Genomic DNA, 21225 nt, shown 5'->3' on the forward strand with positions numbered 1-21225 from the left:
GGAAATTAGACTGCTTACTGTTGTGATTTTTGTACCCAGAAGCCTTACATATTGTTCTCTGACATACTTCAATACAAAAAGAATGTTTCCAATTGACATTTCATAATGTCTTCGATGCTGCCACAAGACCAAGATAGGGCAGCAAAGATCTCTTCATGATATGTGGGGGAAAGTTATTTGTATTGACTAGCTTTTTCTATCTTTTTGTTTCTACAGATTCTGACTGTATTTCCTTGTATTACAAACTATTTCTTGAGTTTTACAGTGATATACATGTTTACTGCACTTGTCATTGTCTTGGTTGTCTTTCTTGATGCTCTAAATATGTGCTTATTTTCTTGTCATAGTGTATATGTCTTCAAATAAATTGAAAAGTAATATCGAATTTGCGTTCCTAATTAAGTAATGTTTTCTCACGGTTACCATAATGCATATTGCTCATATTGCATAGGTCTGAGGCCTCTCCCGACGTTATGCAATAAGATATTTTCAACTGTAATCCGAAACCAGATCTGTTATTCGCAAGTGTCTTTTGGATTGAAAGATCAGATTTAGTACCACATTTACAAGGGATTACATAGAGCCGCCCGGGGATGGAGACCCATCTGCAGTTAGTTTAACAGCTTTCCCGGTTTAAATTGACACGTTTCGCTTTGTGGACTGAGCTGTTCAGCGGATTAGGGTGAAAGAGGATCAAGAAGGACCGCTATGAATATCGATAAGTGACAATTGTGACTTCCAACTTTGAAGAAACGTGTGCAGCACTACATCACCTTCAACTCCATCGCTCGATATTTGTCATAGTTAAATTTGTTACATCCGATTTCGAATACATATGCGCAGCACAAGTAATGCGGGAATAGTGCACTATCTTCCATACCGGCGCTCGATACGAGTGTCTTTTGCGGGAGATGTTACACTGAGGCGCAGACGGTTGCGTCGGAGCATCACTTCCCCGACGTAGTAGCGTCGGATATGCCCTTCCATACCAGCGCCTAAAAGTGAATGGACTATCCCGCTTTGTAGGGTTCGGCTCTTCAACTCGCTGAAGTGCCTGGGTTATTTCACAGGTTATTCTGTCCGCTTCTGTTGGCGAACCGAAATATTTTCCTAAGCGATAGGAGAGTGAGGTCACTGGAAGCGAACAAGAAAGCGTACATACAGTTTACAAGCGCTGCTTTCGTGCCGCAGAGAACGTACATGACAATTGGTGCAGTATCACTGACATAGCGGATAGTTATTACGGAAAGCGCCCAGAAAGAGCACCTGGATTTGGTCCTCGAGTTCGGTCAGAAATAACAATATATGCTCTTCTAGGCTGGAATAGTCCTAGACTGCCCCCATATCTATCGAATATGCTTTTGTCCCTATACACAGGTAAAGGCGTCTAATGGAGGCAACAATTGCTAAGTCAGAATGTGTCAAGTTCGGAGTTTCACTTTGCTGGAGCCCAGCGCGTACACAAATACTCGTTCGAGGAGTAACCTTTAGCGACTTTGCCGCTCGTTCCAACAACACGTCCGACACACGTTCTCGCAGTACGGCCTGCATCTACTCGAAGTTGTAGACAAGCACGTAGCGGCTAGGGTATCCTCGTGCCGTCAAGACAAAGTATCTTGCAGGTGATCTTGAGCCAAAATGGGCGAGTCTTCTCATGCCCGAAGTTCATTTCCGCACCGCTTATCAAGTGCTTCCAGGATTTGTATCCAGTTCTTTGAAGGCCCTGTTGACAATTGCATTGATTGTGCTCGGCGCAATGATGTTTGTGAATCGCCCTCATATAACAGCATGGGCCAAGAGCATGATTACCACGATGCTACACCCCAACGACATCAACAGATCCGACAAAGGTATGATCCACGATACCCTAGCTATTATTAAGAATCAGGCTCAAATGAGTGCTGAGAAAGAGATAGAGAGGGCCACGAAGGCTCGTAATGTCATGAAAGAAGAGATGAGAAGGCCAGCACCTCAGGCGCCCAAAGGTCGAGACGACAAGTTTCAAACAGAGGTTGAGGCTGGTGAACGGCCAATCAGCCGTGAGCAGGTATTGTTAAGCAATTCGATTCGTGCAGTTCTGAGGCTTATTCTTTCGTGGCAAACAGACACGCAGAGTGGTCTTGGAGGCATTGATGAGTTGTTCATCACAAGTACCGAGGGGACGTGACGAATGACTTTGCGCCAATGCGCCAGCCGTTGAGTGAAAGTCCTATTACGTAACAATTTCGCATGCACGGCTCGTGTAAATCTGTATTTGAGTTTATTTGTATACTCGAATGCATCAATCCTGCATTGTTTTGCGTCTATTCCAGCGCGATCAATGGAAACGCTTCTATTTGTCATTATATATGTTGCCTGTCGAATGTGCTCCAGTCTCCCAAATCTACTGCTACTAGTATATATACAGCTCTGCAACTATTACGTTTTCTTCATCCACCACCCTTATTGTGCCTTTTTGTTGAACAAATCTTGCGTTTCGTTATCAAGAATATCAACGCCTCGTTAGTGATCTTAAATAAAAGTGCGTACTTGGTAATCTGCATAATGTTTGTCCCAATTTCCAGTCTCACTCATGCCTCAATAATTCTAAATCGATGCTTATGGGAAGAGGTGCAATACTGCATACATATTCTGGTCCAGCAATACTAGCAGTGGCACCACGGCTTTCTTCCAAGTTGTGAGCTAAACCCTCCGGTTACTGGTCTTTAAATTATGCTGAAGTCAGATGTCTCGGACAGCAGAATATGACAAAGTCGACGGCTACTAGTATTCAATAGGGAAATCGAGAACTACTTACTCTTGTATTTAGTCTTAAAGTACCTCCACAGGCGTAAAGAAATAGGCTCGGAAATTCTCAACTTGTAACAGTGACATTTCTTTAACATATATTCATCAAAACTCTCGACTACACATTCCTATATTTCAACTTATTCCATTCCTTGATCTTCAAGTAGGGCTATTTGACGAGTCCCTTACAGCCTACAAGAAGATAGTTTTAGCTGCTGTAATAATGACAAACGAACGTGAAAGACTAGCCTCGGAGAACTGCCTCAGTTGAAGAATTTATTGACGTCGAGCTGTGCGTTCGAGGTAAAGGTCCTACTGTAATGACAGAAGAAATTGGTCCGCCATTTTCCTTATTTGAACACTGGTCAGCATACCTTTCTGTCGCCTCCTTTGTGCCCCTCTTGAATGTGAAATTAATCGAGTCTCCGGTGTTGAACCTACGGAATACTTTCTTGTTTGGCTCGACGGGCTGAATAAACGAAAAAAGGTAAGTAAAACAGTACCACATGTCTAATATGATGAAAGACTCGAATGCATAGAACATTTGACATACAAACGGTGCTGAAACGTTCCCACTGGGCTCAGCATACGTGACACTAATAATGTCTGAACCCCAGTTGGTGAGCTCGACCTGAACACTAGACATGATGCAAGAAGCGCAAGTAAAGAGTACTAGTTATGAGTGATTTAGGTTGGGATTGAGCGTTGGTTTGGAGGTCTTGCCCAGAGGATGCAGGGTATTTATATTACTGCCTGCTGAGCTAATAAGCACCTAATATCAGCTAGCACAGTAAAATAACTTCTTGGCCATTTGTCGGGAAAGGGACGCTCCACAAAGTGCTGGTAAAGTCCCTTACTTTCTCGTCTCTCTTAGGCGCTGGAATGGAAGACTTGTGAATGTTTTGATTGTTCCTTCGTTGCGTATGCTGTGCGTGTGTACCTGAGATCAAAAAGCAAGCATGTTATGTAGTGCCATCATTTATAGTAAATATTAGACGTTAAAGTACGGATATAGAGTAGCTTGTGTACATCCAATAGATAATGGATGTCCTTGAAACCGTTCCTCTTCCCATTAAGTCTGAGAGCTAAACTGCCAAGGCATTGAGCGGGACACTTCGTGCCGAGGCGTATGTAGGAGCGCAAGAATCAGATATTCATCAATACCTACTCCATGTAAACTTCCCCGACAGTAAGAGTAGTACGTCCAACACGTTTTCCTGCAGTTCGTAACAACACACAAGAGGATAGGATACTGTCTTTAGAAAATTTCGTATAATTGTTCGCCTCCGACAGGCCGGAAATTTACCAAGATAGCAGGCAAGCCCTGTTAATTAAACTCTAAAGCAATCCAGGTTTGCACTAAATGTATAATTCATTAAGCGCCGGTAGGGAACAGATACGTTCAGCTTCCTGAATTACAGATATGTCATGTTTCTTCATGAACATACACCAAGCGCTGGTATGGAAGCCGATGCGTAATTTCCAGTATTACATGTACTGAATGTATATCCTCGAAACCCGGTGCGAAATCTGGTGCGAAACGCTCAGTATGTGGCTCGTCCTCAGCCCAGAAACATAGTGGGTGCTCTTCTGTAGGTACTACCTCGGTGACCAGAAATATCAATGTCCGGTAACAGCGCAGAACTTGGCATGTAAGATACAATGCATACGTACAGCAATAAGTAGCATTAATACACATATAATTATGCAAACGCACACGCTGACATGGGTAAATAGGAAGAACCAGGTAAAGGTCCAACTACTTTGCTCGGCTGCCAAAGCTAACAGAGACAAGCGAGGGGGACTTCCTGAAGACGTTAGAACACACAACATACAACAAAAGGTCGCCTCGTAAGATTAGTATGAAGATAGCACAGGCCGTTTTCCGACAAGGCGTGCTTCCATATAGGGATTGGCTTTCTTCCGGGCACTGAAAGTCCCGACGGAACATCGCCAATGCGCATAACTGAAAAGCATATACAAATAACTCCGATAGGCGCTCGCAATGAATGATGTACCCTGTATGTTATTGTTAGGCATGACACACACGGTGTATGTAGCTAGGAAGCAAAAGCAGACTAGCACAAAGTGGGGTCATTCTCTCTTCCTTCCCCTCCCCCGTCAAGCATCGTCCTGTGAATCGAAGGCATTAAAGAATAAGAAGGTCTCCACCAGAGTAATTTTACAATTACATCAGTTACAATGCGCGGATGTTTCCGGATGATTTAGAACTCCGAATTGAGCCTACTTCATCTCATCGCATTCATAAAATGATATCTACGTAAATGGTCGTGAAAGCTACATTTTGTGTGCCGAATATTCCGATCAGCACTCTTTTTGAATCAGGGAAACTCAATACGCACGAAATCCACCCCCAATGCTGTATTCGGAGGAGCCGTCCTAGGACTCACCAGCACTGCTAAGACATCGTCTGCCGGATTCTGTCCTACCATTGATATTGTAGTACTAAGGGGACTTATTCCTGCTTAGCTCTGTCTCTCACTTAGTTCTCGTAAATACGGAAATGGATCTCTTACCGCGGGTTACTTGCTGGTCTGCATTTCGTAGCGCCATTGACAAACGATCATCCGACTGGACGTGCAAAGTAAGTTAGCAACTTGAGCCGGCCCCGGTTTTACGTTACAATACCATTCTCATATCCTATCCTGTGATTTTAAGGACACGCTCGGGGATAGAAGACCAATTTCGTCCCAAATTGTCGGTCACATGCAGTCTAGCGAGCTGCGCGTTCGAGATCGCAGTCTATCCGCAGTGATGCGCTCAATGCTGCGGTTGTCGAGACGCTGGTACTTTAGTCGTCCTCTCCTTGGATGTCAAGAATCTCCTGCTCTGGAGACCTACCTTTTCTGTACGTCTACAGTTCAAGCACAGAATTACGCCCTTTGCAATGAGCAACGCCAAACAGGTTAATCCGTTTGATGATAGTCCTGGTATGAGCTGACACCACCCGAAAAGAACAGCATGTCTAAACAGTGTATTTACTTTAGGTCAAACCTCACCACTCCTTAATCAGGGGCAGGAACACGCTGCTGGCCAGCCTAGAGACATCCGAATGGGAGAAACTCAGACACTGGATGGGCCTCCAGTCTACCAGCATCCCTACTTCTCTAACGAGGACAAGCACAGCTCAGCGCCTACTCTTGTCCAACAACCGGCGGTCGCCCCGGTGGGGGTGGCTTCATGCGCTGCCAGTGTCCGGAGTCGTGCAATATCGGCGGCTACAGAAGCCGAGTGGTACGAGACGCTTAGAGAACTTCAAGAAAACTTGACCGATCTACGCCGTGCTCGAAAGCGAACATCCAGACTCGCTACAATATCTCGTGTCACTCCCCAGTGCCTTCGCCCCCGTAACCATGGGGTAGATGAGAGTGCTCGAGAGGCACGTGTGTTAGAAGAACTTGTTCTAGCGGGGATGCGCCGTCTGGCAATTATTCACCCTGATCCACTCGTTCAAGCAGAATGGGACAGTCGTGCAGAGCAGTTTTCCCGTTCTATGCACTATGATGATGATGGAACTGCTGCAGATGAAGGAGCCATTGCTCTTGACGGTGCCGAAAGTGTAGCTGCTGGAGACCTTGAAGGAGCTCGTGCCCAGCGTTCTGGACGCCGCATTGCAAGGCTTGTTGCAAGGGACGAAAAGGACACCATGTTGATGGGTCTGGCAAAGGGGGTCGGTATCCTTTTATTCACGCCGGTGGCATTGGCTGGTGCTGGTGTTTTTGGTGCCGGGGTGATGCTTTATGCGTCAGGAAAGATAGTCGTGGAACTTGGCCACATGATGACGTTTGGGAGACTGCGTTGAAATTGACATTTTTGCATGGATGCTTTCCTTTTTTCTGTTAAATGTATGGATCAACGTGTATACTACCGTATGTAAGAGGATTTTATCACTTTATATACAGTTTTGCCTCTCCTCTGGGCATTGGATGGCGCGGTGAATAGTTCCTAGCAAGTTTACCACAGAGTGCGCATGAGATAAATACAAGGGAAGAAAAAGAAAAAGAAAAAGAGGTATGGTGTCGGACTGCAGGATTTGCAATGTGCATTTAGTCATGGATTACATAATTCATCAAGGGGCGCGAATCATTCCGATTCGCCGAACTTCGTCTCCGCACCTGGATTGAACCGCTAGAGAGTTTCAAAACAGACTGTTCTATAACTCGTCACCATAATAACGTCTACCCGGATGGTTGGGGAAAATTGCGTCTTATTCACTGAATAAGTACTAGGAGTATCTAATTAGCGCCCGTATATGGATCAAGACGACTTAAAAGTTAAGAGGCGCAAAAGCAACCGCTATGTTATATCCAGACGAGCCATCCTCAGACTCTCTGTACGTTATGCCCTTCGTCGTAATGGTCCCACCGATGCTATATCATAAAAAAACAATGACGCGCAATTAGATTTTACCGAAAATCACACCACCGCCTACGTGCCTGGCTACGTTCGTTTCTCGAAGCCGACATCTTCCCGTACACACAGAAATGGGAAGACGAGGGTCAGCGTCAAGCTTTTTATTGCTCAGAATACTGTACTAATAGTGTCTATATTAATTATAGGTAAAGTTCCGAAGGAGGTCAGTCTCTACTTGAACCGGGTTCATTGCTTGCTTGTAACACGCGATTAGGCCTATGATCGTATGGCACAAAAAGGGCTGCTCTTCCCTTTTGTGCCGAGGAAATACAGAAATGGAGCGAATTTGCCCATAGGCATTGACGATGACGGTGAGAAAATATGCGAGTGTTAAGTAGTATACCATTTCGAAAACCCTACAAACAGAATGGGACCTATTTCATTCGATGGTGGTAAGGCCTCAACATTATTTAAAAAAACTTATCAATCTTTATTTAACCCAACCGTTTATTATAAGATTAACGAAGAGCTTGCAAGAGCCCCTGCTAATGGACCAATTTGGGCACTCACGTCTGGAAACAACATTGGTTGCCCTCCTATTCGCGATTTTGGAAGTGAAGAACAGCGCATGGAGTATCTGCCACGGGTATACAAGGGTGAAATATCTTTCTGCCTAGCAATCACGGAACCTGGAGGTATGCTTGAAACCTGGTTCTTTGCTAGTACTAGCTCATCATCGCATCATACAGCTGGCTCAGATGTAGCGAACATTTCCACGACGGCTCTCGTAGATAGCGCGGATGCTTCTTATCTCGTCGTGAATGGCCGCAAGAAGTGGATAACAAACGGCCTATTTGCCGACTATGCAACTACTCTCGTCCGGACGTCCGATTCGAAAGATACGTCGAGTCTATCATTGCTAATCGTCCCTCTCAAGACGTCATCGGATTCACGTCCCGCGGGCCTTACTATCCGTTGGATACCAGTCAGTGGACTTAAATCATCTGGGACTGCTTTGATTGTCTTTAAAGATGTCCGCGTCCCGCGAAAAAACATCATCGGGAAGGTAGGCACCGGATTTAGTATGGTGATGCGAAATTTCAATCCAGAGCGGCTTGCTCTATCGAGCACGGCAATCGTACTTGCTCGAACATGTCTCTCTGACTCCCTCAGTCATGCAATGAGACGAGAGACATTTGGAAAGGCGCTCATCGAAAACCAAGTATGTCAGACTAGTTTGGAAAACCCTAAGATCCATGTCGTAAATCTTCTTCTTTCATAGGTTATTCGAGCAAAGATTGCAGGTATGGTCCGAACCCTGGAATCGGCGAGAGCGTGGTACGAGTCGATCGTTTGGGAGATCGAGCAATTTGCCACTCGCGCAGCAGGTCCAAATGGGAAAGATTATCCAGCAGCATTTGCCGACTCTCAAATAGCATACCGGATCGCGTTGCTAAAAGTCCAAGCGGGAAGAGTTGGTGTTTTTCGTTACACATTTGTACTGTACAGTAAACGCTGATCATAGCTAAGGCTCTTGAGCTCCTCGTTCGAGAGGCACAACAGATATTCGGAGGAGCTGGGACGACACGCGAGGGTGTAGGAGCCGTCGTTGAACAGATCAGCAGGGATATGCGAGTGTGGGTCGTTGGAGGTGGAAGCGAAGAGATTCTAGATGATCTGGGCGTACGCTTGATGCTAGCGAGCATGCATCGAAACTCGGAGACAACGATGAAGAATGGGAAAGCAAAATTGTAAGGATTATTATGTATCGCTAAATTGGTGTGTAAGGTCTACGGTACCTGATTTCCGTCTCAGTTGATTAGTATTTTGTGTATCTACCAATACAGACAACCTTTGTGCTTCATAGGCGAGAATTAATTATTGTTGGATTTTGGTTATCCCTCCGAGACGTCTCACGGTGTTTCCTACTTTGCACATGCAACGTAGAATGTTGTTGTTGAGGTAACCTGAGACCCTGGGCCTGCTGCAACTTACTTCGGAAACCTCTTGTCGTATATGTCTTACTCCCAATTCCTTCTCAGCCTTTAGTTCGAAGCTGTTAGCAAAGGCAATGAAGAGTTGGCAAGTGGATTCGTTTAGGTAACTCATTCAGACACAAACTACTCGGAGAGATGCAGGTCACTATGAATGAATCAGACGTCAGAACTGACCAGTCTCGGAGGGGTCGGGAATTGCCTTATAATTTTGAGGCATTTTGCATTAACTAGAAGTCCAGCTTATACAAACCCTCAAGTCAACTACCCATAAAATATACAGTCTATCATTTATTTCAAACATACGAGTGTTATGCAAAACAACATGTCTTTGTACAACCACAACTGGCAACATTAGGCAGCAGATACCTCCTGTTGTAGGCTTTAGGTCGATGGCCACTCAAGTAGCTCTCTAATGAATACTCCCGTGTCTGCAGCCCGCATAAGTGCCTCACCTACCAACACTGCATTAACACCTTGTTCTTTATATACCCTGATATCCTTCGGGCCTGAAATACCGCTCAGCGCACACAGAACGATATCCTTCTCCCGCACCATATCCACCAACCGGCTTGTCGTTCCCAAATCCACGTTAAAGTCGTGCAAGTTCCTGTTATTCACTCCGATCACTTTCGCACCCAGTTCTAATGCCCTCGCCATCTCGCTCGGATTGTTCACCTCCACAAGTGGTTCCATGCCCAACGAAACAGAATAGTCGTAAAGCCTCTTCAACTGTTCCTGCGTCAACATTGCCACGATCAGAAGTACGGTGTCCGCTCCATGTAGCCTCGCTTCCGCAATTTGGTATTCATCAAAGATAAACTCCTTCCTAAGGATCGCAGGTCGGTTTGGTAACGTGTCCACCGCTTGTCGTACAAGCCGCATATCAAGCAAGGAGCCTTTAAACCACGTAGGTTCGGTTAAGACCGAAATGACCGAAGCACCCGATTGCGCGTAGATGAGCGCTTGCTTGGCCGGGTTCACCGTCATCGCAATTTCACCCTTCGACGGGCTCGCGCGTTTGATCTCGGCCATTAGAGAGAGCGAAGGGTTCGCCGAAGATGTCGACGGGTTTGATTTTAGACGGGGGACGAGTGGAATGAGTGGAGGCGCGAGGTTCATCTCGAGGTATGCTTTGAGTTCATCCGGACGAGTGCCAGGAGTCGCTTTGGATTGCTCTACATCTTTCTGTCGCTGTGCGTAGATTTTTTCAAGAATTGTCGGGGGCTTTGAGGCGTCGCCGTTGGCTGACATGCTGGCAGCAAAAGATAAGGTTTGTCTTGAAATTTGACGCTGACTGTACCATTGCGCAAACTAGTTACTTGATATATGCATGTACAAATAATAGATTTAAGGTTTATGATTACATCATGATGCTGTCCGTCAGCTGGGGACGATGCCGCCTAGAGTCATATGCCAGCCAAGCTGTTCGTACGTCCATCCGAAGCAAGAACCTCCTAGTTCTGCCGAGTGGAAGCCACACACGCTGTGATGCATTCCGGGCTTCTTGTGAAACAGATCCAGAGTCGCCATCTCTTCTGGGCCCAGATTGATGAGCTGCGTGGATAGGGTTAACGCGGATACTTTAGAAACGGTCGAAAGGAACGATAAAAATGGACATCTTACAGATACATTTTCTTTCAATCTTTCTTCATTCAAAGTTTTTGGAACGATAGAAGTTCCCCTTTGCACTGCCCAGCTGAGTAAAACCTGAGCGCCCGTGACTCCATGTGCATGTCCAATCTCGACAATTGATGGATCCGAGGCGAATTTGTGTTTCCCAAGAGGAGAGTACGCAGTGAGGTGGATTTTGTGAGAGTTACAGAATTCAAATAGGTCATGCTGAGGAAGGCAAGGATGCAGCTCTACTTGGTTCACGGCTGGGACGATGCTCGCGTGTTCAAGCAAAGTTGTAAGGGTCTTGATACTGAAATTTGATACTCCAATACTTCTTGCTTTGCCTGCAGGAGGTCACTGTTGAATAGCATATTCTCGAACAAAAAGAGACGACTTCGAGAAGTACCCGTCGCAACAAGCTGTTCCATCTGCTTCCATGTTTCAACGAAGGTCGGGCTTTCTCCAGGTTGTAAGACTTGACCTAAAAACCGAATAAGTCCGTGAACTGTGTTCGGAAAATCCTGTGCACTTGCCCGTCTCTGTGACGGCAAGAGGCCAGTGCATCAGATATAGGTTGACATAATCAAGCCCGAGTTTTTGCAAACTGGTATCCAAGGCTTCTTGAACGCGGCCATGATCCTTTGAACTGTGTCCATTTCAGAGAATGTGAATATTATAAAGATACCTGAGGTACGAACTCGAGTTTCGTTGTTATAAAAACGTCCGCGCGCGGGACGTTAGTCCGTTTGAGTGCCTTGCCAACGGAAACTTCATTGCCTACGGCCGAATGCTATGATCATGAGACCGAACCTGAGATTTTTACTTTGCGTACCATAGTTTGCCGCCTGAGATATGAACGTTAATATGAGCAATCGCACATGTAGTGAAAGTTTTCATATCACAGTATCGATGTGGCGGTAACCGATGAGAAGAGCATTCTTAACCATCTCAGTTACATGCTCGCCTTCTCCAACTGCACCCATCCAGCATCTACATCAATTGAAATGGAATGGAAAAAGAAGAGGTTGACAGATTTGAGGCGCATTGATTGATTAATATGCTGAGAGTCTGAGACTGACCCTACTCCAACCGCGGGGATGGATAAGCCGTCGTTTAGAACGAAGCGTCTTGACGAGATCATGCTTATGAGTACTCGGCAAGTAGGGACACAAGACAAAGTGAAAAGTCAAGATTAACGAATGATAGAGAGGAACAGTGCCTGTAAATCCTTTGTATTACATAAGCTTAATATTTCCAAATCTGCAGAGAAAAGGCCGATGACGGCAAAAAAAACACAGTAGAGTTCACGTGCCTGCGACTGTCGCACGCGGCACTCCTATCAACAAAAAATGTGACCAGAGTCCGAGGAGATCCAGTAGCACAAGGAAATCAATTGGCATCGTACCCTCACGCGGTCTCACGACCCTGAATCTTCGGAAACAAAAAGAGAGTTGACCGATTAGCTTCCGTTCGTCCCGTAATCGACCCTTATTCGTGCATGAATTGCACGGCTGCCAACGGCCCATGCTGCGCGCTCAAGCGGCCAGCGTGCCACTTGCCAGTGCTAGAAGCAGTGTTTGCGTCTTCCCACACGAGCACACAAACCAGAGAGCTCCACGCACGGCAGTCGAGTTACCATATTTTCCTTCCGCCCCCCTCGGGCCAACTCGATTCCCGTTCTTGTCTTTTAACTCTCGCAGCGCTTCGTTTTCCCGTCTCATGCCATGCTTCGTTGATTGATGGGCACTGTCCAGTGGGGTTCTTCCGCGTGCGATAGAGAAATCGGAGCATTACACTTTGTACGCCGTAACAGCATTGTCTTGGAACCCCAATTTGAGATTAATTGGACTGTATTCAAACCTTTTAACTCCCGTTGCATCATACAAAACCGCCCACACCATTCGCCTCATGACTTTCTATCCCCTTGTGTAATCGCACCTTCCTTGCACCTCCCTATGACCAGGTAGGATGGCCTTCCCTGCAGACGAGGTCAGCCGTAAAATTTCCTTTCAAATTACTTTGCTGACGCCATCCATTATGTAGTCCAAGCTTGTCTCAATTTTCATCCAAACTCTGCTATACGGTAAGCGACGGCGCGGTTAACGCATGACTGTACGCTTAGCTGACTTCGTGCATCCTTCAGGGGCGTATGTTGTCGTGTTTGCTCTGACAGGTAGGGTGTTCCATGGTTTATTTCCCAATATAGTTCTCTGAACAGCAACAGTATGGGTGCTTGTCTACAAACGTCCGCCACGGGAGCCCCTCAACACGACGATGCTCACCATTTCCATCGTTATGTTCGTGCTCGCAACCATGGTGCGCGCTACAATTGTTTATGCGCAAGCCCGCAATACTGACACACGAATCTGCCTATCTAGCATATCGGGGTCAACTATACCAGAATTATCAAGGCATTCATCGAATTTAGAAACGAGCCCGGGGGACCGGCGGCGTTCTTCAACCAGCTTTCCGAATTCACGCAGATCTTTGGTAGCACTATCTACGTCGCACAAACCTTAGTCGGAGACAGTGTTGTCGTACGTCGTACGGATTTCGGATGACATCTTCCAATCTAATCTGGGCTATGCACAGTTATATCGGTGCTACCTGGTCTGGGAACGCAGACTCATAGTGATCGCGTTTCCGTTTGTACTTCTCCTTGGTAGCACAAGTAAGTAACTGCTCGGCTCCGGCAAAGTCCGCTTTTGATAGCTGGATGACGTTGTGATAGCATGTGGGGTTGGCATTCTATATTCGTTTGCAAAGGTTGTCCCCGAGGCCGAGATCTTCGTTACCGAGCTTCAAGACTGGATCGTCTCATTCTTTTCGCTAACACTCACCACGAATATAATATGCACTGGTAAGAGACTATCTGGCGTTACGTTGTATCGTAGTCTAATGGTACCCGTTCCCAGCACTCGTCGCAGCACGAATTTGGTTGCTAAACCGATCAATTATGAGCTTCGCAGCGCACAGCTATAAACCAATTATTATTCTCGTCATTGAATCGGGTGCCGTCTACTCCGCGACGTTACTCGCCCTTCTCATCTTGTACAAAGCTGGATCCTGGTTCCAATATGTTCTATTAGATGCTGTAAGTTCCGCCTTCCCTCCGCCATCGTCCGATTCGGACTGTCAAGATAACTGACACATATTGTTATTAATACTCAATATACATAGATTTCTCCCATCGTTGTCAGTGCCGTAACATTCTTGTCTCCACTGATACACACTAACCCGTCATCTCGAATAACCCACCGCATCTTTAAAAACAGGGCCTTGTATTCTCGATGATCATCGTGCGAATCGGATTGGGAATTACTTCTCTCGGCGGTCGTACGATGATGACCACTGACAGCTACACAGCCTCACGGGGAGCTTCGAGTCAGACGAATACCTTTGGCCGTGTACGATTACAGTTTAATCGGCACCCTCATTCGTCGTTAGGACGCGATGGGTCGATTGAACTTGGAGAAAGTGAGAGTACGAAGGACCTTTCGAACAATAAACCAGTACGTTCTATGAATCCAGCTAGTGAACAGCTCCGCTGACAGTAGACATTCCGAAATCTAGAAAGAGACGGAATCCTACAATGATAACCCAACTCTGCAAGTATAATAGCCACGCATTGATTTTATTTGTTTATTCTCGCTGTCTGGATTTTCGTCGTGATGTACGCCTATAATGGTTTTCTTACTTTCTTCCTGCTGTTGTTGTGGACTAGGCTTTTTTATTGGTCTTGTTGTAAACGATATAACGTTATTTAACGTTATCTGCATTCGTATACTTGTACGATCTCTAGCTATCAGTTAGTGACCGTGGAACAGGGATAAGTTTTATTTTGGTTAACAAAAAGCTGGTCTGTGTCAGACGTGTGTTGTTGGGTGAATAGGTGGCAATGTTGCTGGGATGATCTCGCTAAAGGCTCTCACAGCAATTATAGCCTTGTCTCATACAGAATGATAGACATGGCTTCGAGATCCCTGGATATGTTTAGACCAGGACAGATTTGAGTTTTGGTCCTTCGACTTTGAGCAGAATCAAGCTATCTGTTACGGTTCTCTGCTCTCGTACTTTCAGTTCCAAGGGTTCTGCACCCTTCCATACCAGAACTCAGGACTTCCATCCCTCAGGGGTGCTGTCTATGGACTATATGTGTGCTGACTCTTGCTACTACCCTTCCTTACTTCATTATTCCATTCCTTTGACCACCCCTTCATTCTTTGTTCATTCTATGGTCTCTTACCCTTTGTCCATCCCTTCATTCTTTGTACCTTTATCTTTGACCTTTCTTTCTTTCATTCTTTATAGCTTATCATTCTTAGTGGCTCATGCTCCCTGAGTGCTCTTGTGTAGTTTAGTATATATAGGTGTACAAGATCAGACTGGTCCTGTAGTCTTGATCTTGTCTACTCTAGGTAGTCCTGTATTCTTAGGCTCACTCTATATACTCTACTCTTGTCTCACTCTCTCTCTCTCTGCCTGTTCCACAAGTTCTGACTATGTTCTAGTACTTACATTCTGTATTTCTGTTGTGTAAGATAGTTGTAGCCTGGGTCCCCTTGTAGAGCCTTCAGGTCCCCTCTATACTGTTGCTGACATTAGATTAAGACTACCTATTACTACCCTACAACTCTCCTACATTTTAAGTATTAGTACTCACTATTATGTTAATCTCTTTTCTTTGTCCTAACCCTTTTACATTTTTAAATTTTAAACTTTCTAAACCCTTTTAAACTTTTACCACCCTTCTTCTATTTGTTACCCCTTTTAGTTTAGTGCCAATTCCTTTGTAGTGTAAACATAGACCCTCCTACACTGACTACTACTCTTACTGTCCTGTCAGATTAGTAGTTACAAGTAGAACTAGTTTAATATGTGTAAACCTCTATCTAAGAGGCCTTTACTAATCACATGCTTCTAGCCCCTTCAGAACCTGTTCTAATTGTTCTGAAAGTTGTAACCTGTTCTAGAAAGAAAGTGTATGTAGCCTACCCTTTAGACTTTAATAGGTAGCACTTTAAGGACTTCTAGTACTAAGTCAAACTATATGTGACTACTACTTTAACCAATCTATTCTTAGATCTCAATTGTGTCCTATTTGTCCTCTCCTTTATGAAGGAAGGTAACATAACCACCTAAGCTCAGAACTGAATCAAAGAACATTGGATCAGAAGTCTAATCTGACTTCAGAATAATGAGTTGTATTTAGAATTCATAGGACAGCTCTGTACTTCCTTCATCAATCTAAATGAGAAGCACAATGTGTAGAACAAGCTTGTGTCTCTGTAACAGGGTAAACATTCTACTAATACCTTCTTTCAGGAGTTTGATATCCTAGCCTAGAAGGTAGGATTTGTACTCAGGTTTGATAATGTTCTTATTAGAATGCTTGAAAAAGCTCTTCACCTAGAACTAGTTAATAAGATTCTTAGAATAATGTTAGAACTGGTTACTTATACTGAGTAGAAGACATACACTATTTCCTTCAACTAAGCTATAACTTGGATGTGTTAAGTCTGTACAGAACACTTGTACATACATTCAGCTCTAACAGTTCTGAGTCCTTAGATCAATCTACCTGTAATTTACAATCAATCTATTCTGATAGACATTAGAGAAGTCTGAAAGTAAGGAGCATACTTTGTCTACAGAAAGTCAGAGTACTAGATTAAGAACTGTTTATAGAAGTGACAGTATATTTGTCAGGTTATTAGAGTGATAATGAGTGACAAGTAGGATTTGTAGTAAGAAGCCTTTTCTACAAATCTAGAAGTCACCTTAGAACTCTTAGACTCTAACTATATACTCTAGAATTTTATAGAGGCTTAATAGTAAATGTAGTACTAAAGAGCTATAACTCAGATTTTTTAATAGCTACTTTTGATTCAATAGACACTGTAGGATTAGAAGTAAATAAAGTAAGAAAAGTAGAAAAAGTAGAAAAAGTAGAAAAAGTAGAAAAAGTAGAAAAAATAAATCAACAAAATTATTTATTAGAAAGAAAAAAGTCAAAAACAAAAGTAGATAGTTCTCCTATTTCTTCTGATTCTTTTGATTCTTCTCTTTACACTTTATCTAAGTCTAAATCTGTACAATCTGACCTACTACTTCTGTGTTTTAAGATCTTAGAACATTCAGAACTCTACCTAGCCCTGTTTACTACTTAGTAGTTTGTCTATAATATTAAGTAAGGATAGTCTTAGCTGAGTTCACAGCTGAGGACATGAGTCTGTCCTTGTTGAAAGAGAGAGGTTAATAAGGAAATGTTAGTGTATATACTTACTCTCTCAGATAATAAGACTGTACAAGCTGTACATTCCCTTTAGAACAAGTAGTAGTTTATTAGAGAATGTTCTAGGTACTAACTCTAGGTCTCTATACTCTTAGCTCCCTTCTTAGGATCCTCCCAGATCTGAACAATAGCTCTAGTAGATAGTGAATGTACTAGTTTGTACATTAATAAAGCCTTTATGTAGGAACACTACCTTCCTACTTAATACATTCTACTTCTAATCCTAGTATACAATATAGACAGAACCCTAAATCAGAATAGTCAGATTACTGAGTTTGTCCAACTACAGATAACTATTTAGGATTATAAGGAAAGTATTGAGTTCAGAGTTACTAACCTTAGAAAGACAGACATTTTTATTAGATTCAAATAGTTTAAGGCTTACAACCCTACTATTAACTAGTTAGAGTAAACACTTGTGTTCAATCAGTGTTCTGAGTCTTACAACTACCTTGTACTACTATTCTAAGTAGATACAAACACTTCTAATATTACTAACAGTTTTAATAAAGGTGACTAGTTGTTCTTCTTTAATTAGGATAAATATGTAGATACATATTCTAGTCAAGGTAGAACAGAGTCAATCTGAAGGATGTCTAAGACAGAACCAGTCTGAAACCCTTTTAGAACAACTCTACTCTAGAATACACATAGACCTAACCTACTAGATTTTGTCTGAGAGTTCTCTAAAGTCTTTAGTAAAGAGGAATTTAACCAGCTTCCTAAATACTGTCTCTAAGATTATGTAATTAAATTGACCAAGAGTTTCTAACTTAAGGATTGTAAGGTCTACCTACTCAACAGAGACAAGTAGGAGGTGCTTGACAAGTTCCTTTAGGAAAATCTTTAGAACAGTTAGATCTGACCCTTAAAGTCTCTTATAGTCTCCCCTTTCTTCTTTGTCAAAAAGAAAGATAGAAAGCTCTGTCTAGTTCAGGATTATTATTGTCTTAATGAGAGTACTGTCAAAAACAAGTACTTACTCCCTCTGATTCAGGAGCTCATTAATAAGACACATACATTTAGAGTTTTTACTAAGTTGGATGTTTAATAAGGATACAATAATATTTGGATCTAAGACAGAGATGAGTAGAAGGTTACATTCTAAACTAATTGTAGATTGTATAAACTGACTATAATGTTCTTTAGACTAACTAACTCACTTACAACATTCTAGTCATTCATGAATCACATCCTTACAGATCTGATTAACTTAGAGCATGTTAGTGTGTATCTGAACAACATTCTAATCTTCACTTAGACAGTTGAGCACTATTACTAACTAATTCAAGCAGTTCTATAATAGCTCTAAGATAATAAACTGTTCCTCTAAGAAGTAAAGTACTCTTTTGTATAGGAGTCAGTAGATTATCTAGGCTTTGTAATTAGTAGAGGAGAGGTCTGTATAGATTCAGTAAAGGTAACTACAGTTTGGAACTGATTACAACTTTAGAACCTAAAACAGGTCTAAGCATTTCTTGAGTTTACAAACTACTACTAATACTTTATTTAAGACTTTAGTACTATTGTCTAACCCCTTCACAATCTCACTAGTAAAGATGTTCCTTAGTAATAGGATGATTAGTAGTAGTCTGTATTTGAGTCCCTTAAGTAGGTCATTACTAGTAAGCTTGTATTAGTAGTTCTGACAGTTGTAGACAAGTTCTGAGTTAAAGTTAACTCTTCTAACTTTACAAATAGAGTAGTACTGTCCTAGTTTATTAACAGAAAGTAGTGTCTAATAGTGTTCTGATTAGAATCCCTATCTGTAATAGAACAGAACTACTCTATCTATAATAAGGAACTCTTTACAATTGTCTGTTCCCTAAAGGAGTAGTGTTAATATCTTCTTAGTATTGTACAGAAGTTTAAGATTTAGAGTAATCACCTTAATCTCTAGTACTTCCAGGTGTCTCAGAAGCTCAACTACTACTAAGCCTACTAAATGTTAGAACTGTAAGACTATAACTTTGTACTAACCTACAAACCTAGAACACAAATAACAAAAGCTGATTTACTCTTAAGACAAGTAGGTTATAAAAGGGGGGAGAATAATAACAAAAATCTTGTTCTCCTAAACAATTCCTGTTTTGTGTCTAAGACAATCTAAGAGATCTGACTCAAATCTGAGAATGTTGACTTTGTTACTCACATACAGTAAGCTCTAAAACACACACAGGACTAGGTTGTAGTAAAGTAGTTAGAGAAGCAGGCTAGAGATTGTTAGTAACAGTATAGAAGGAACCTGAAGGCTTAGTAAGGGGACCCAGGCTACAACTATCCTACACAACAGAAATACAGAATGTAAGTACTAAAACATAGTCAGAACTTGTAGAACAGGTAGAGAGTGAGAGTGAGACAAGAGTAGAGTATATAGAGTAAGCCTAAGAGTATAGGACTATCTAGAGTAGACAAGATCAAGACTACAGGACTAGTCTGATCTTGTATACTTATATATACTAAACTACACAAGAGTACTTAGAGAGTATGAGCTACTAAGAATAATAAGCTATAAAGAATGAAAGAAAGGAATGTTAAAGATAAAGGTACAAAGAATAAAGGGATGGACAAAGGGTAAGAGACTATAGAATGAACAAAGAATGAAGGGGTGGTTAAAGGAATAGAATAATAAAGTAAGGAAGGGTAGTAGTAAGAGTTAGTATATATATAGTTTATAAACAGTGTTTCTGAGAGATAGAAGTTCTGAGTTCTAGTACAGAAGAGTGTAGAACCCTTAGAACTGAAGGTATAAGAGTAGAGAATTGTAATATCACCCTCTCTCTAAAACTAATTGTTCTAATTAGTAAACATTAGGCTTGGTTAGTAGCTCAGGTATAGGTTAGAACAGTAGGGTTTAGAAATCTGTAAGGTAGAGTTAATGTAGAGCACCTGGATAAAGTTAATAGAAGTCTCAGATTGTTTTAACAGTATGGGTGAGATTCTTAGCAGGTTCTTAAGTACATTCTTTAACTAAGTATCCCTTCTAATAGATAAGAAACTTGAGCTTTCTATACACTAGCTTAGTATTTACTACATACTCTACTTTGTATTCTGGTTCAGAACTAATGAGTTCTGATAAAGGTAGTAGAGGTCTTTGTTGTAAAGAAAAACTCAGATTGTAGTACTAAGACAGTAGAACCTTGTTGAACACTAAGTGTATACACTTTTATATTGTCAGAAGTTAGAGTTTGTAGACAGAGGTACTAACCTTCTTTTCAATAACAAAGGGTCTAAAGTACTTGTTGTCCAACTTCTTTATTAAGCAATCTATAGTCAGGTTAGTAGCTTCTAGTATAACTTTGTTATCAGACTGGTAATCCTTGGCTACAGACCTCTTCTAATTATAGTTCTACTTTATAACCTGTACTACCTTTTCTAAAAGAGCTCATACATCCTCTCTGGTCCTGTACATCTGTTCTACAAAGTCTATTATAGATTTGGAACTACTGTTTCAGTTCAGAACTGTCCTCTAGTACAAATGTCTTCTATAATTGAGGAAGAACAGGGACTGTCCTGTTGTAAAGTGTTACTAGTTATTGTGTACAAATTCTGTTAGAGCTAACTATTCAGACTAATCTGATTACTAATAATTAATAAACATCTAGAGGTAGAGCTTGATCTCCTGATTAACTTGCTCAGTTTGACTATCAGTCTGTAGGTGATAGGTAGTAGAAGGGTTCCCTTAAATTCTAAGAAGTGTATACAAGTCCTACATGAATTTTGACTCAAATTACAGTCTACAATTATGAATGAGCTTCTGAGAGAGTCTATACAACTAGAAAACATAATCCTGATAAATACACACTATACCTTCAGAAGTGAGTTCTGTTTAGGTCAGAACTGTATAGACTTACTTAAAGAATCAGTTGACAATTATGTAGATAGTGTTATAACCCTAAGACTTAGGTAGCTTACTAATCAGGTCTACTGAGACTTCTTCCTAAGAGTGATTTAGGATTCAATACAGATGTAGGAGAGTCTAAACTCTTGTCTGGTAGGTCTTAGTCTGTTGACACATATTACAACTAGTCACATACTTTAGGATTTCCTTCTACATTCTAAGCTACTAGTAGTTCTGAGTAATAAGTTCCTGTGTTTTGTGTTAGCCCAGATGTCCTACAGTCAGATTGTTGTAATGAGCTTAGATAATGTCCTCCT

General features: G+C 42.3%; 7 protein-coding genes across 7 annotated transcripts; 4 read left to right on the forward strand and 3 right to left on the reverse strand.

Annotated features, from left to right (window-relative positions):
- Positions 1–1390: 1390 nt before the first annotated feature.
- On the forward strand, positions 1391–2167 carry FOMMEDRAFT_159789 (uncharacterized protein; the record flags this gene model as incomplete). The annotated part of the gene is made up of 2 exons (XM_007269543.1): positions 1391–1538; positions 1587–2167. The coding sequence occupies 2 exons, from the start codon at positions 1391–1393 to the stop codon at positions 2165–2167; spliced, it is 729 nt and encodes a 242-aa protein (XP_007269605.1).
- Positions 2168–5311: 3144 nt separating this feature from the next.
- Positions 5312–6610, forward strand: FOMMEDRAFT_159791 (uncharacterized protein; the record flags this gene model as incomplete). Its single annotated transcript, XM_007269544.1, has 4 exons — positions 5312–5392; positions 5467–5548; positions 5604–5738; positions 5796–6610. The coding sequence occupies 4 exons, from the start codon at positions 5312–5314 to the stop codon at positions 6608–6610; spliced, it is 1113 nt and encodes a 370-aa protein (XP_007269606.1).
- A 374-nt stretch (positions 6611–6984) lies between these two features.
- Positions 6985–8916, forward strand: FOMMEDRAFT_170155 (acyl-CoA dehydrogenase; the record flags this gene model as incomplete). Its single annotated transcript, XM_007269545.1, has 9 exons — positions 6985–7141; positions 7212–7306; positions 7368–7384; positions 7436–7532; positions 7588–7613; positions 7679–7856; positions 7911–8383; positions 8444–8635; positions 8692–8916. Exons 1-9 carry the CDS (start codon positions 7107–7109, stop codon positions 8914–8916), a joined length of 1338 nt encoding a protein of 445 aa, XP_007269607.1. The 5' UTR covers positions 6985–7106.
- A 499-nt stretch (positions 8917–9415) lies between these two features.
- On the reverse strand, positions 9416–10427 carry FOMMEDRAFT_112473 (indole-3-glycerol phosphate synthase). Its single transcript, XM_007269546.1, has one exon. The coding sequence runs from the start codon at positions 10407–10409 to the stop codon at positions 9540–9542; it is 870 nt and encodes a 289-aa protein (XP_007269608.1). The 5' UTR covers positions 10410–10427; the 3' UTR covers positions 9416–9539.
- Positions 10428–10538: 111 nt separating this feature from the next.
- Positions 10539–11913, reverse strand: FOMMEDRAFT_92434 (Aldo/keto reductase; the record flags this gene model as incomplete). Its single annotated transcript, XM_007269547.1, has 7 exons — positions 10539–10712; positions 10782–11116; positions 11179–11253; positions 11279–11418; positions 11471–11562; positions 11675–11762; positions 11852–11913. 7 exons carry the CDS (start codon positions 11911–11913, stop codon positions 10539–10541), a joined length of 966 nt encoding a protein of 321 aa, XP_007269609.1.
- A 318-nt stretch (positions 11914–12231) lies between these two features.
- FOMMEDRAFT_159795 (uncharacterized protein) lies at positions 12232–12493 on the reverse strand (the record flags this gene model as incomplete). The annotated part of the gene is made up of 2 exons (XM_007269548.1): positions 12232–12336; positions 12395–12493. The coding sequence occupies 2 exons, from the start codon at positions 12491–12493 to the stop codon at positions 12232–12234; spliced, it is 204 nt and encodes a 67-aa protein (XP_007269610.1).
- Positions 12494–12740: 247 nt separating this feature from the next.
- Positions 12741–14219, forward strand: FOMMEDRAFT_30808 (uncharacterized protein; the record flags this gene model as incomplete). Its single annotated transcript, XM_007269549.1, has 11 exons — positions 12741–12761; positions 12816–12855; positions 12916–12945; positions 12991–13088; positions 13151–13309; positions 13365–13443; positions 13504–13632; positions 13688–13866; positions 13953–13967; positions 14048–14108; positions 14131–14219. 11 exons carry the CDS (start codon positions 12741–12743, stop codon positions 14217–14219), a joined length of 900 nt encoding a protein of 299 aa, XP_007269611.1.
- Positions 14220–21225: the final 7006 nt, after the last annotated feature.

Source organism: Fomitiporia mediterranea (assembly GCF_000271605.1).
Source record: "Fomitiporia mediterranea MF3/22 unplaced genomic scaffold FOMMEscaffold_10, whole genome shotgun sequence".
In the NCBI taxonomy this organism is placed as follows: Eukaryota; Fungi; Basidiomycota; class Agaricomycetes; order Hymenochaetales; family Hymenochaetaceae; genus Fomitiporia; species Fomitiporia mediterranea.

Bases quoted from the DNA above. Each gene is read 5' to 3' on its own strand.
- FOMMEDRAFT_112473 (XM_007269546.1), bottom strand. From the start codon at position 10,409: ATGTCAGCCAACGGCGACGCCTCAAAGCCCCCGACAATTCTTGAAAAA.